Raw genomic sequence first — 15,170 nt, 5'->3', positions numbered from 1 at the left:
AGAAATACACACAGACAGACAGTACAGGTAGGAGGTCAATTTGAGGGAATGCCATAAAAAAAAATTAAGGGATGATAAAGAGGAGTACATTGGGTTCAGAAGGAAGGGAGAGGTAGAATGAGGTAACTTATTTCACATGAAGAGGCACGAAAGACCTATTACAGGGGAAGTGAAGATGGAAGTGTGGGTGACGAGCATCACTTGAACCTTTACTCTCATCAGTATTGGCTCAAAGAGGGAATCTTGTACACAATCATTTGAATATAAACATCTATCTTACCTGACCGGGAAATAGGAGGGGAGGAGATCAAGTAAAGGGGGGGGGGGAGGGCGGAGGGTTGGGACTGACAGAAGGGAGGGAAGATCAGGGGAGGTAGTAGACAGAAGCAAAGCACTGGTGAGGAGGGAGAGGGTGAAAGAAGAGGACAGACAGGTGGAAGAATGGGATGGAGGGAAATACACAGGTAGTAATCATAACTGTAAAGTGAAGGGGATGAACTCTCCCATAAAACAGAAGCAGATAGCAGAATGGATCAAAAACCAGAATCCTACAAAATGTTATTTATGAGAAACACACTTGAAGCAGAGAGACACACACAGAGTAAAGGCAAGGGGCTAGAGCAAAATCTATTGTGCTTCAACTGAAGTAAAAAAAAAGGCAGGGGTAGCAATCCTGATCTCAGACAAAGTAAAAGCAAAAATAGACCTAATTAAAAGTGATAAGGAAGAAAACTACATTTTACTAAAAGGCACTATAGACAATGAAGCAATAACAATACTAAACATATATGCACAAAGTAGTATAGTGTCCTGTAACACAAATGTTACTTGTGGCTGTGTAAGGTCAATAACATCAGCACACAGGAGGGCTACTAACACAGATTCTTTGATCTGCTTTTCTAAGGAAAGCAACTTGAAGGGGTTTACGGTCTCACTTTAATCAAACATTCATATATCATTCACTTAGTTCAGGGGAAAAAGTCAGCACCCTGAACTCCAGAGCAAATACAAACAGAAATTACAAACAGAGAAAATATAAACAGATCAACAGATAGATTTCTGACCATAGGAATACATACATAGTTACCAGAGAGAGAAACTCCAACATCTGGGTTTTCAAAGCTGGGGGAATGGGGGCCTCCACTGACTACCCAGAGTCTCATCTGGCCAAATCATCAACACTTGTCCAATGAGTGTACCCCCAAAGCAAAACCTCTTCTCCCACAGTTCTGAGAGTTCTAGCTTAAGGGCTGCCCTCAAAGTATATATACCCTTTTTCAGAGACTGAGGGCTTCATACCTCTCATGATCTGATTAGCAAAAGGATGTGGGCCTTCCTACAAACAAAGGCAAGACTCAATCAAAGGCACTTGATTGCCTTAGTGCTGAGAAGCACTCTAAAAGAAAAAAACAGTAAAAAGTCCCACTTTTCTTGACCTTACACATACAAATTTATAAGGGAGAAGTTAGGTGAGTTACAGTAAGAAATAGACAGGAAAACTATACTAGTGGGGGACCTTGACTGTCCCCTCTCAGAACTTGATAAATTCAACTAAAAAATAAACAAGAAAGAAACTAAGGAGGTAAATAGAATATTAGAAAAAGTTAGTTATGACAGACCTTTGGCATGATTTAGACATAAAGGGTGACACCATAAGCAAATTAGAAGAGCAAAGAATAGTCTACCTGTCATATCTATGGAGAGGGGAAAATTCATGCCCAAACAAAAGATAGAGAGTATTACATAGTACAAAATAGTTAATTTTGATTATATTAAAATAAAAGGCTTTTGTATAAACAAAACCAATGCCACCAAGATTAGAAGGAAAGCAGAAAGATAGGAAACAATCTTTACAGCAAGTATCTCTGATAAAGGCCTCATTTCTCAAATATGTAGAGAAATGAGTCAAATTTACAAGAATACAAGCCATTCCCCAATTGATAAATGGTCAAAGGATATGAACAGGCAGTTTTCAGATGAAGAAATCAAAACTTTCTATAAGCACATGAAGAAGTGCTCTAAATCACTTTTGATTAAAAAAATGCAAACTAAAAAAGCTCTGAGATACCACTTCATACCTATCAGATTGGCTAATATGCCAAAAAATGAAAATGATGAATTCTGGAGAAGATGTGGGAAAATTGGGACACTAATGCATTGTTGATAGAACTGTGAACTGATCCAACCTTTCTGGAGAGCAATTTGGAACTGTGCCCAAAGGACTATAAAGCTGTGCATACCCTTTGATCCAGCAATACCACTTCTAGGTCTGCATCCCAAAGAGATCATAAAAAAGGGAAAAGGAGCTACATGTGCAAAAAATATTTATAGCAGCCTTTTTTGTGGTGGTAAAATATTGGAAATTGAGGAGATGCTCATCAATTGAGGAATGGCTGAACGAGCTGAGGTGTATGAATGTAAAGGAATACTATTGTGCAATATGAAATGATGAATAGACAGATTTCAGAAAAACCTGGAAAGACTTGTAGAAACTGATGCAAAGTGAAATGAGCAGACTCATACACTGTGTGATGATCAGCTATGAATGACTCAGCTCTTCTCAGCAACACAATCATCCAAGACAAATATGAAGGACTCAAGAAGGAAAATGCTATAAATATCCAGATAAAGAACTGATGAATTCTGAATGCAGATCAAAGTATATTTGTTTTCACTTGCTTTATTCTTTCTTGTGTTTTTTTCCCCTTTTGATCTGTTTCTTCTCTCACAACTGTAACTAATATGGAAATATTTTTACTTGATAATTCATATATAAACTATATCAAACTGCTTTCATTTACTGAAAAGGGGAGTGGTAGGAGGGTGGGAAAAAACATAGAACTCAAATCCTTGTAAAAATGAATGCTAAAAATTTTCTTGACATATAACTGGGGAAAAATAAAATAATATTAAATATATTCAAGGAAATAGATTCTTTAAAAAATAAATTCTAGAAAGAACTCAGACTTGTAGTTGGGAGGCTACAAAGTGGTAAAGTGCAAGCACACACAGAAACACACACATACATACAAACATACAAACATTTACACACACAAACACACATACATACATACATACATACATACATACATACATACATACCACTTAGGCAAAGTAGTCTCACTTGTTTGCCCTCCTCAGTGAATATCTATCTCAACCACTCTAGAGGCTGCATAGTAGAACAAAACTGCTAAATACTTATTTTCCTTTTTTTTTTTGCAAGTGAGAGAGAGAGAAGAGGAGGAACAGTTATAGTATCTTTTCTTATTTAGCTCAGATTAGGAAAAGTGAAGATGAAGCAGTGATTCATTGAATGTCCATGGACAAAAGGGAGGAGGAGGAATGGAATTTCTGCTTCAAGACCTTTGCTAAGAGTTGCTCTGATTTCTGTCACAAGGCCTTTTCTCTGTCAACAATTATGCCGCAAGTTAAGAAATCACTGGTTATAGCTATGTCTTTGGGCATCAGGCTCCCCTAAACAAAAGGTTTGGACCAAATGATACATAAGGCCCCTTCCAATCTAAATCTATGTTGCTCTGATGTTTTTGGCACAGGCTCTGGAAGCATGCAAAGATGCTGGCTTGGTGAAGTCCCTTGGAGTGTCTAATTTCAATCGCAGACAGCTGGAGCTCATCCTGAATAAACCAGGACTCAAATATAAACCAGTCTGCAACCAGGTACAGCTTCCTACTATGCATTACAACAACAAAAAAAAATGTTTTGATGGGAAGAAACTAGTACCTATGAATCTAGTAGAAAGAGATGTGAACTGCTATCTATGAGAATCCACTATGGCCAGGGAGGGAGGAGGTAGGAAGGTTCTCAAGGCCAAGGCTTCTCTAAGCCTAGTATCACAGCTTCCTTTCCCTAGCAACTTTGCAGAATTGTAAGGAATCTCATACGCTGGAGACAGGTAAAGAGAAGACGACCAACAATTGCCTCAAGAGCCATTTAGACTATCAATATGATCAACAGTATCTTCTCGTCTTTTCTGCCAATGTAGAATATCAATTACTTCAATATTCTAGGTTTTAATTGTTTATTCAACTTTATACTTCATCCACACAGGTTGAGTGTCATCCATATTTCACCCAGACAAAGCTCTTGAAATTTTGTCAAAGCCATGACATTGTCATTGTGGCGTATAGCCCTTTAGGGACCAATAGAGACCCAACATGGTAAGTAACATTTTTCATATCAGGTATGGGGTTAGAATTTAAGGTTAGTATTAGAATCGGAGGGTTAGAGTTAGGGTTAAATAAACACTAATGTATTGGAAATACAATCTGCTGTGGTTGGCAGCATTTTTTTTTGAAGCAACAAATCACATTACCAGTGCAGGAGAAAATTGAACTGTGCCTTTTAAAAAAACTGGCTCAGAAAAATCCTGAAAATTTAGCAGTCAGTTCTGGTTAGCCATTACAAGATGGTCCAATATGCCACTGATTGTAACAGTAATTTCTCTTGCTTTTTAAAGTGATATAAATGATTACTGTTGCTTCTTTAAGTTTTCCCGTCACGGTGTATGTGAGTTTTTCTGTTTAGTATTTCCTTTGGCAAAAGAAATAAATACCTGTTCCACATCTTGTTCATGTCATCCCTGGAGTATCTTTCTTTTCTCTGCTTCGTATAGACTCCAGACTTGAGTTCAGACCTAAGCTTCAAGTAATTTTCCTCTTGGTTCATAACATGAGAAAATGAACCTAACCTATCTCATTAGAAGCCAGGCTCCCTCAGGACTGAACCTGGTCAATGTGTCCATGTGGGATCCCTTAGTGGAGAGGGAGGAGGGTGCAGAGTCACAGCCCCTAGGGCCCAGTCATGGCTATAATTGTTAGATGTATTTTGCCAGGTTTTCAAGTAGAGGCTAGGGCTAGTCCTCTATTAGTAAAAAAGAAAAAAATACTGACCTAGGAATACAAATACAAAATGAATAAATAAGGTCCTATTTCAATGCACCTGCCTTTTATACATCTCCATGTTAAGATAAAGAAAAAACCTTCAATTCTTTTAAAAGGCTTTGCCCATATAGAATGTTTAATATAAAAGCTGCTGGGAATTTTCATGCTAGTTAAAGGATATTCCTTATTTCATATTATAAATTTCACTGTTAGATCACATAATCTATTTGTGTATTATAAATGTAACTATCAACAAAAACACATTATTCAATAAACATAAAAAGTAAAATCATACGTAAAACAAAAAAAATTATAGCATACATAGAATCCAAAAATTAACAAACAAAAAATAAGTTTTCTGGGTCCCTTTCTGAATCCATCTGATTAGCTTTGTTTTCATATACATATATACACACATACATATATGTATATGTGTAATATGGTATAAAGATATAACAATCTACATTATATATTAATATATTATTAATATTTCTAACATAAATGTATCAATATTATATGTTGATACTGACATAATAAATATTTGCATTTATTATATTTATTACAATGATATCTATAAAATCAAATCCTCACATTTATTATGATATATTTATAACAATATCAATATGTAATGTTAACAATACATACATATGTATATAAATACTATATATATAGCATATATACAACTGTAAAGTGCTTAAAAAAGTGCCTGGCACATAGTAAATCTTACATAAATGTAAGCTATTGTTATTATTATCAATATAGTGAATGTATACACAGTTTTTAGTCTTCATATTTATCATTTTGGTTCTGCTAACTTCACTTTGGATCACTTCATATAAGTTTGTATGCTTATCGTTTTCACCTACTATAATATTCCATTATAAAATAAATTGTTTTAGCCATTATCAATCATTAGACATGTGGACTGCACCATTTGAGGTGGGGGGGGTAGGTATTACAAATAAAGTAGCTATACATTGTTGTTGTTGTTATTCAGCCGTTTCAGCCATATCTTACTCTTTGTGACTCCATTTGGGATTTTCTTGGCAAAGATACTGGAGTAGTTTTCCATTTCCTCCTCCAGCTTTTTTCACAAATGAGGAAACTGAGGCAAGCAGGGTTAAGTGACTTGCTCAGGTTCACAGAGCTAGTAAGTGTCTGAGGTTAGATTTGAATTCAGGAAGATGAGTCTTCCTGATTCCAGGCCTGGCACTCTATCCACTGTACCACCTATCTATGCATATTTTTGTACAAATAGGTCCTTTTTAAACATTTCATGATCTTTTTAGGATCCATTCAAATCAACAAATAAAACCATCCCCTTTAAAAAAAATTATATATTGTTTGCTGATGTTTAAGTGCATAATAAAAGAGACAGACAGACAGACAGACATGTTATTTGTTCTTTGAATGATTGTCTGAATTTGTTTGTGAATCCATTTAGACCTGATAATTTTTTTGTGAGGAGCCCTTCAATATTCTATTTGGTATCACCTGAGATTTATCAATTTTGGTTATCTACTTGTTGATTTTGGATTAAATTTTTTTTATAAATAATCATCAATTTATTTCATGTTCTCAAATTTTTAATAAAGTTATTATCAGCCCTTATCATTGATAATTTTCTTATTTTTTTGACCCCTGTTTTGAACCAGAATCTCAGCATTTCAGAGTTTGAAGGAAATAAAGAAGACAATTAGGAGCAAGATGGCTTGTACTTGAACTAGAATTTTCTCTACAACATAGATAACAAATGGTCAGTCAGAATATTTCATTGTGTTAATTTGTGATGATTTGCACAGCCATTTCCCAAATAGCAATGGAGTTAGAAGACTTCTGAGTCACATGAGCAATGAGATAGCCAAATAGGCATTTTCTCTGATACCCATGACCCCCTCCCTAACAGAAATTATATGCCAAATTTCTTCAACTGTCTCCATAGTCTAGTAATCCAGAATCCAAACAAAGGTTTAAAAAATCCATTTCTGACCACCTAAAAGTCAGATGGGCAGAGACATAGGCTGGTGAACTGTGAATTGTCCAGTGTGGGAGGAGGTTGAGACTCTCTGAGATCTAGCCCCTCAAAAAACTAAAATCAGAGGGGAAGGAGTCAGGAAGTGAGTGATAAGGAAGATAAGAGAAAGGAAATGACTATAAGTACCAAAGATTTCAGGAAGAAGAAATCTCAAAGCCCTTGAAAACAAACAGATAAATCAACAAGAAAACTAACAGAAGGAAATATAGCCTCCAGATCTAGCAAATGAGTTCAAGCATCCACTAATAAATAGTTCAAAGTAAAAGAAAATGATCCAACACTTGATGAGACAGAGAATCCTGTGAAATTTGAGAACATAGAAACTCAACATGATGTTCCTGAGTAGTTTAAAAGAGAAATGAGAATTATGAGGGCAGAATTTATGTCTTGAGCAGCAAAAATAATGAACAGAATAGAAAAATTGGAAACTTGCAATGGCAAACCTCACCAAAGAACAAAAGATAGAATATTAGATTGGGAATGCAAGAACACAAAAGTGAAGGACAACTTGGAAAAAGAGAAGCAAAATATGTTCATTATGCAAGCAAAAGGGCAACTAGGTGGCACAGTAGATAAAGGACCAGGCATGGAGTCAAGAAGATTCATCTTCCCAAGTTCAAACCTGGCCTCAGACACTTACTAGCTATGTGGCCCTGAGTAAGTCACTTAACCCTGTTTGCCTCAGTTTCCTCATCTGTAAAATGAGCTGGAGAAGGAAAGGACAAACCACTCCAGTATCTTTGCCAAGAGAACCCCAAATAGGGTCATGAAGAGTCATATTTGATTAAAACAACTAAACTACAACAATGCCAGCAAAACAGATCGATCTTGAAGACAAGATGCATAGAGTATTAATGGAGTTATTACTGAGATTTTTTGTTTTCTCCACTTGGTCTATGTTATCTTACAATTCTGGTTTCTACTGTTTTGTTGATGATTTCTATTGATTTTCTAAAAAAAAACCACAAACATTATTTATTCTGAATTTAGTCCCCCTCCCCCCCAAATATACACTTTTAGAATTTCCATATACACAGGAGAACATGAGGATTGCATGTGAGGCTCATACAGCTTACTTTTTTTTAAAGAATATAGTAAATTACACATTCTTTTCAAAACCATCTGATTATGCTTCCTTACTAACTTATTTCCATTTTATTCTAAGCATTTTTAATTTTTTCTTTATTTCTCCCCTTTAAAATATTTTTTATTTTTCAATCATCAAGCATTTTTCCTCCCTTCTATTTCATGCCCAATTTGGGAGACGGGGGAGAACACAAAACCCTCGTAACAAACAAGCATATTTGAGTAAAACAAGTTCCCTCATTAGCCACATACAAAAATGTGTCTCATTCTGCATATTAGTCTATCAACTCTCTTGTCAAGCCATGGGCAGCTTCCTTTATCATCAGTCCTCTGAAACCCTGGCTGATCTCTGCATTGATCAGAATTCTAAAGTCTTTCAAAATTGTTCATTATTATAATAGTGGAATTACAGTGTAAATTATTCTGATTCTTTTCACTTCATTTGCATCAGTTCATACAAGTCTTCCCCTGTTTTCTCTGAAACCATCCCTTTCTTGATTTCTTTTAGCACAGTGGTATCATGAACATAATTGTTTCAACCATTCCTCAATTGATGGGTACTTTCTTTCATTTCTGGGTCTTTGCCACTACAAAGAATTGGAAACTTATTTTCCTTTCAATATTGTTAATCTCTTCTTTTATTTTTCAGAATTTGTATTTCAGTGTTTTATTATGTTTTTAGTTGATCGGGTTTCTAGTTTTTGGTTTTTTTTAGTTGCTGCCCAATTCATTGATGTGTTCTTTCTCTCTTTTGCTGATGAAATGGCTTAAAGATATAAATTTTCCCCTTAAAATGCTTTTACCAAATTTTGGTATTCTTGTCTGCGTCTATGTATCATTTTTATAATTTGTTCTTTGAACCACCAATTCTGCAGGATTAAGTTACTTAGTTGCCCATTGATTTTTAGTCTTTTCTTCAATGGCCCTTTATTTAAAATAATTTTTGTTGAATTGTGGTAATTAATGTGCTTAATAGCATTGCTTTATGCATGTTTGCAATGTTTTATGCTTTAACCCTAAAGGTTTCTATGCTTTTTCTTTAAATATTTTGGTGGTATGACATTTGATTGATATTGATATATGTGTGTGTATATATGCGTGTGTGTATATGTATATGTATACACACACACAGTATTGAATTTAATTTACTATAAAAGGTACATTTTAGCAAAATGCAGTTTCCCTTTTTATCTCCTTTAATTAAAGTCTGTTTTTCCTATTACCTTGACTGAAATCATAATTGCTACCCCTGCTTTTCTGTGTTCAGCTAAGGCATAATAGATTTTGCTACATCTCCTTATTTTAACTCTTTATGTTTCAAGTGTGTTTCTTTTAAATAACGTATTATTAGATTCTGCTTTCTAATCCATTCCGCTCTCTTCCATTTTGCCAGTGAGTACATCTCATTCCCATTCACAATTATAATCATTAACTGTGTCTTCCTCTCTATACTATTCCTTTATTTTTTTTTCCTCTCTTTGCTTCCTACCCCCTCTTTATCACAGATTCTTACCTCTTCCTTTAATTTTAATTTTAAATCCTTCTTTATGAATGTCCCCTCCAAGCTAAGGATTTGTTTTCCTAATGACTAATCCCTTCCTCAGCTTAAGCAAAAGAGACCTAGATCAAACCCCAGTTTCTAAGGAAGCAACTTGGAATTCAGGGACCTGTCAAGGAATCGACTTTACCATACATGTCTTCCTTCTAAAATCTGTTCTCTCTCTTCCAGAATCTCTCTCCAAAGGGATTCTGGAAGTATATGTGTCTGTGTCTTGAAGCAAGAATTAAGAAAGATATCTCTCCTCTCCAATGCTCGTTTGCTAGTTCTGTTCCTCTCACAGACATGCAGCATCAAGGCATCATTCTCTCTATCAATGAGGAGAATCTTATGAAAGTGACCCTGACCCCAGGCTAGAGATGGGCATAGAAAGAAGACAAGCACAGGGGCAAGGCACAGGTATTAGCCTTGAACTGGAGTAGTCTGTGACCTCTCAGTGTCCTTATGGAGAATGAGGAAAGAAGAGAGCTAAGCGGAGACTGAGAGCTAGCCTGTTGCAACAGGCTGCTGGTTGGTTTTCCTGCCTGAAGTCTCTCCCCACTACAATTCATCCTCCTCTTAGCTGCCAAAGTGATCTTTTTAAAGCTTAGTAAAAATATAACTTTGAGCATGAGTTAACAGACTCCCTTTGTTATAGTGTACTTAAAGATCCTTTAATACTAACATGCTCCAATATTATCTACGAAATGTTCTTCAGGGATATGGTAACCTTTATATGTGGAAACCCATAAGAATTCCACTTAAGTGGTCTAATCCCAGAATCATTGTTATAATTCCCCTCCCTGGTATTGAAGCTTTACCTGCCATGTTTGCTCTGAGAGGTATTAATGAAAAATACCAGCAAGAAGACCATGGAGATATTTTCATCCATACTGAAGACTAGAGATAGCCATTAAATGTTTTCTATTAGACCAAAAATTCATTTGTGGTCATTGCCTTACCATGCTATCCGTGAAGGGCATCCATAGATGTCCTTTAGAGTGCAAATCTGAAAAAAGATATTCCTCAAAAAACTTCTTGAGCGGTTTCCTGACAAACATTGGTCAGATGTGTGATCATTGAAAAAATAGGGGAACAGAAATCTCATTTTGAGCAAATTATGCGAAGTGATAAGGAAATTGTCCTCCATTATTTTAAGAAGCTTAATGATATACTGGATTACAAAAAAAATTGTTTTCTACATGCCTTACGTGATGGTGGAGCTACTACTGATGAGGAATATCTTCCACAAATTGAAAGGATAAAAGAAATAAGAAAAAGCAGCTTGAATTGATGCCATTGGCTATAACTTTAGAAGAGGAGGAATCTTCACTTAAATTTCTTGAAAAAGCCTGTAATACTTTTCAGCGTATTCAGAGTTTGAAACAAAGACAACTTCCTGACATCACACCTCTTGAAATTTATCCATGAGTTGGCCAGCTATCGAAGGAAATGTGGTCAAGAACTGAAATAGGTTGGGGCAGCTACGTGGCGCAGTGAGTAGAGCATCGGCCCTGCAGTCAGGAGTACCTGAGTTCAAATCTGGCCTCAGACATTTGACACACTTACTAGCTTAGTGACCTTGGGCAAGTCACTTAATCCCAATTGCCCTGCCTTCCCCCTGGGGAAAAAAAGAAGGAACTGAAATAGGTCAAATTAAAAAAGAAAACTTGTGGTTTTAGAAATAATGTGCTCCTCCAAAAGGAAATTGTGTATCAAGGCCAAAAATGAGGAGAAGAAAATTGATTTAAGTTTTTAAGTGTTTTTATATTGACAATGATTCCAGGAATATTGATGTTGTTCATTTTTCTTTAACAAACATATGTTGCTCATTTTAAATGATGTAAACTCGGAATGTTTCTTAGAAGTTTCTCAATCTCTGTATCCTACTTTGTTTAACAATGTCTATACAGTAAAGGAAATGGTATGCCATAATTATATAATGAAGGGACTAATATGTAATGTCATATCCTGTTATTTTTGAGGATTCAAATCTGAATTATGTTTGCCTCTCTTTTGTCGATTCTTGGAAGCAGCTTGGTGACACAGTGAATAGAGTGCTGGGCCTGGAGTCAGAAAAGACATCTTCCTGAGTTCAAACCTAGCCTCAGAGACTTATTAACTGTGTGACTCTGGGCAAGTCACTTAACCCTCTTTACCTCAGTTTCCTCATCTGTAACATGAGCTGGAGAAGGAAATGGCAAACCACTCCAGTATCTCTGCCAAGAAAATCTCAAATGGGGTCTCAAAGAGTCAGACAGAACTGGAACAACTGAACAAAAACAGCAGTCAATTCTTAATTAGCTATTTTAAGTGGGAACATGATATGATAAACAGAAGCTAAATTTTAAATAGCAAGCTTTCACCTTTCTTTCATAAGGGCCAATTTTGATAGAGGTAATGAGCCAAAAGGCAAGGAAAGAGGAAAAGCAGACTGCTTGGACAGTCAGCTCCCAAACAGTTTTCTAATAATTATTTTAGGAATTCTTTATTTTAATAATTCTTTATTTAATAATTATTTTAAATCAAGATTACTCAAAATATACTTTTGCTATTTTGGTCAAAAAGTTGTTGACTATTTTACATTTAAAAAAAAAAGAAACTGTTCCAAGCTTGAAGCCAATGTTATACTTCCTACAGCCTCTCTCCCTACTCCAATCTATCTTATACATTACTGTCAAAGAAATCCTAACACAGAAATTTGATCAAATCATTTCCTTGCTAAAACAACAGCAGCAGTCTTCAATTATTCCCTGTTGCCAACAGAATAAGTTCCAGAGACAGTTTGGTATTCAAGGTGTCAAACCATTCACCAGAAGATAAAGTTAGCCACCAGCAAGAACACTATGCAATGACATTCTTGAAGGAAATATTATTACAGGCGCTGTGTAGATCAATGTATGATGACAAGGGCTTCCAATCCATCATCTCCTTTTGAAAGGAACGGAAGAATCTCGCCTTCTAGCTTTGTGCCTTAAAGGAGACACCATTGTAGGATTCAGGAACTATACATAAGAATTCTCTACAAACTGGCCCCAACATACCTTTCTAGTCTTACTTCATGCTATGACCATTCCTGTTTTCATCAGAATGGGAAACCTGCAGTGAAGCATTACCACCAATCACCTATAACTCAGTAGATAAATCATCAATTCCTGAGGCTCAGGAGTTCAGTGATTTGCTCAGAGTCAATACAACTAGGAACTGCCAAAGACAGGATTTGAATCGGGGTCTTCCTTGCTCCAAGTATAGCACTCCCTCCATTCTGCCACATTTCCTCTTCCTTTCCCCTATAATCCAGCTAAATTAGATGACTTGGCATTTAAAAAAATTTCCTCCTAAATTTCTGTGGTATAATCTTTTTTCCCACTTAATAGTATTTTTTCCAGTTCCATGTAAAGATACTTTTCAACATTTTAAATTCCAAATTCTTTTCTCCCTCCCTTTTCTTCCCTTTCCCTCCCCAAGAAAGCAAGCAATCTCATATAGGCTATACATGTACAATTGTATTAAACATATTTCCACGTTAGTTATGTTGTGAAAGAATGAGAACAATAGGAGAAAAACCTTGAAGAAGAAAAAAAGAAGAGAAAATAGTATGCTTCAATCTGCATTCATTCTCCATAGTTTTTCTCTGGATGTGGATAGTATTTTCCATCATGAATGACTTGGCATTATTCAAAGATACTAGTATACACTTTCTTCTATCTGTAGCCTTGCTCATAACATTCATTATGCCTGAAATGCCCTTCATCCCATCCTGGCTTATTAAAATCTGACTCATCCTTTGGTGCCTAATTCATAAGACACCTCTTCTAAGAAGTCTTTTTCAGCTCACCCAACCAAATGTAATCCCACTCCAAATTTCTGTAGCATTTTATTAATACTTTAAAACCTCTCACTACACTTTACCTTGTATTATAGCTGTGCTATTTCAACTATTCTTTGAGACCTGGGATCATTTCTTATTCATCTCTAGCTTTTGGAATGCCTAGCCTTGAACTTCTTGTAGATCCCAAGCTGATTACATCCCCAAAGACAGGCAAAACACAGAGACAGAGAAAGACAGAGAGAAACATAGACACTATGACCATCAGCTAGGACCAGAGAACAACCACCTTATCATTTGCAAGATGAACAGTTAGAAACCAGCAACTGTTGTATGCAGTTTGGAGCAAGGATTAGCTCTTGCATGAAGTTAATGATGCTGAAAAGGTTGTTGCACAGCAAGAAGTACCTATCTGTAGTTTCCTATAACTATACATGAATAGTATGCTCTCAATGCCCCTTGGGCTATGCACAAATATTGCTGTTACACATCTTTGAGGGAAGTTAGGCGGTACAGTGGGTAGAGTCAGAATGACCTGAGTTCACATCTAGCCTCAGACACATGATAGATGCATGACCCTGGGCAAGTCACTTCACCACCTCTGTTTTAATCTCCCTATCTATAAAGTAGAGATAATGATAGCACCTATGCCTCAGGGTTATTGTGAGAATAAAATGAGATAATATTTTTAAAGCTCTTTGCAAACTTTAGAGCATTATATAAATGCCGTCACCATACTAATGGCTTCTCAATACCAGATGGGTAATACCTTTTGTCCTTTACTGAAAGTCTATTATACATTCTTGATCAGAAAATCTGTGATAGACGTTCAGAATCACAGCATCACAGATCTCAAAACCATGAGGGACTTTGTTGTTGTTCAGTCACATGACTCCATTTGGGGTTTCCTTGGAGAAGATACTGGAGCAGTTTGCCATTTCCTTCTCCACCTCATTTTATAGATGATGAAACTGAGGCAAAGAGGGTTAAGTGACTTGCTCAGGGTCACATGGCTAGTAAGTGTCTAAATGCAGATTTGAACTTAGATCTTCCTAACTCTAGGCCCAGCACTCTATCCACTACAACCATCTGGCTATCCCCTAAGGGACTTTAGAGGCCATCTAATCCAACCTCTTCATTTAACACGAGAGAAAACTGAGGCCTTGGGAGGGTTAAATGACTTGTCCAAGGTAACGCTGGCAGTTCAGTGTCAAAGGTGGGATTACAACCCAGGTCCTTTCACTATATTACTCATTCTATCTTACCACACTATAGATGAATAGATCAATAGAGACATATACTCAATTTGAGCATATGTATACATATATATATGTATGTGTATGTGTTTGTATATATGTGCTTATGTCTATGTATATATTCCCTTCTATATGTACATGCATACATACATACATACAATAAAGATCTGAGATCTCAGGGTAGAGCTGTAGGAAATCCCTTTACTGATACAGATGACGACCCATCTGTGACTTAGTAGCTCGGTCTTAAATTGTGGCCTGAGGCACATAAAAGTTAAGTAATTTGAGGAAGATCACATATCTAGCAAGTATCAGACCAAGGATTTGAGTATAGCTCTTCTCAACTAGAAACTCATTATCGTACCTACTATACCATACTGGAAAGAAGGAAGAACAGAAACATTTTTAAGTGTTCACTATGTGCCAAACACTGTGCTAAGCACTTAACAAATGTTATCTTTTGATTTGTTGCCTCATAAATGCTTTGGAAACTTGTCCATTAATTTTAATAACAGAAATCTAAATA

At 36.1% G+C, this 15,170-nt stretch overlaps 1 protein-coding gene across 1 annotated transcript in view; it reads left to right on the top strand.

Annotated features, from left to right (window-relative positions):
- The window catches only part of AKR1D1 (aldo-keto reductase family 1 member D1), a 63,777-nt gene that overhangs the window by 29,653 nt on the left and 18,954 nt on the right, over positions 1–15,170 (top strand). Inside the window, exons 5-6 of the mRNA XM_036761757.1 lie at positions 3,555–3,677; positions 4,069–4,178. Coding sequence (XP_036617652.1) covers positions 3,555–3,677; positions 4,069–4,178 — 233 coding nt within the window. The remainder of the gene's footprint in view (positions 1–3,554; positions 3,678–4,068; positions 4,179–15,170) is intronic.

This window comes from Trichosurus vulpecula, chromosome 5, assembly GCF_011100635.1.
Source record: "Trichosurus vulpecula isolate mTriVul1 chromosome 5, mTriVul1.pri, whole genome shotgun sequence".
NCBI lineage: Eukaryota > Metazoa > Chordata > Mammalia > Diprotodontia > Phalangeridae > Trichosurus > Trichosurus vulpecula.
Note: the sequence above shows the minus strand (reverse complement) of the source record. Positions and strands in the feature narration are given on the sequence as shown.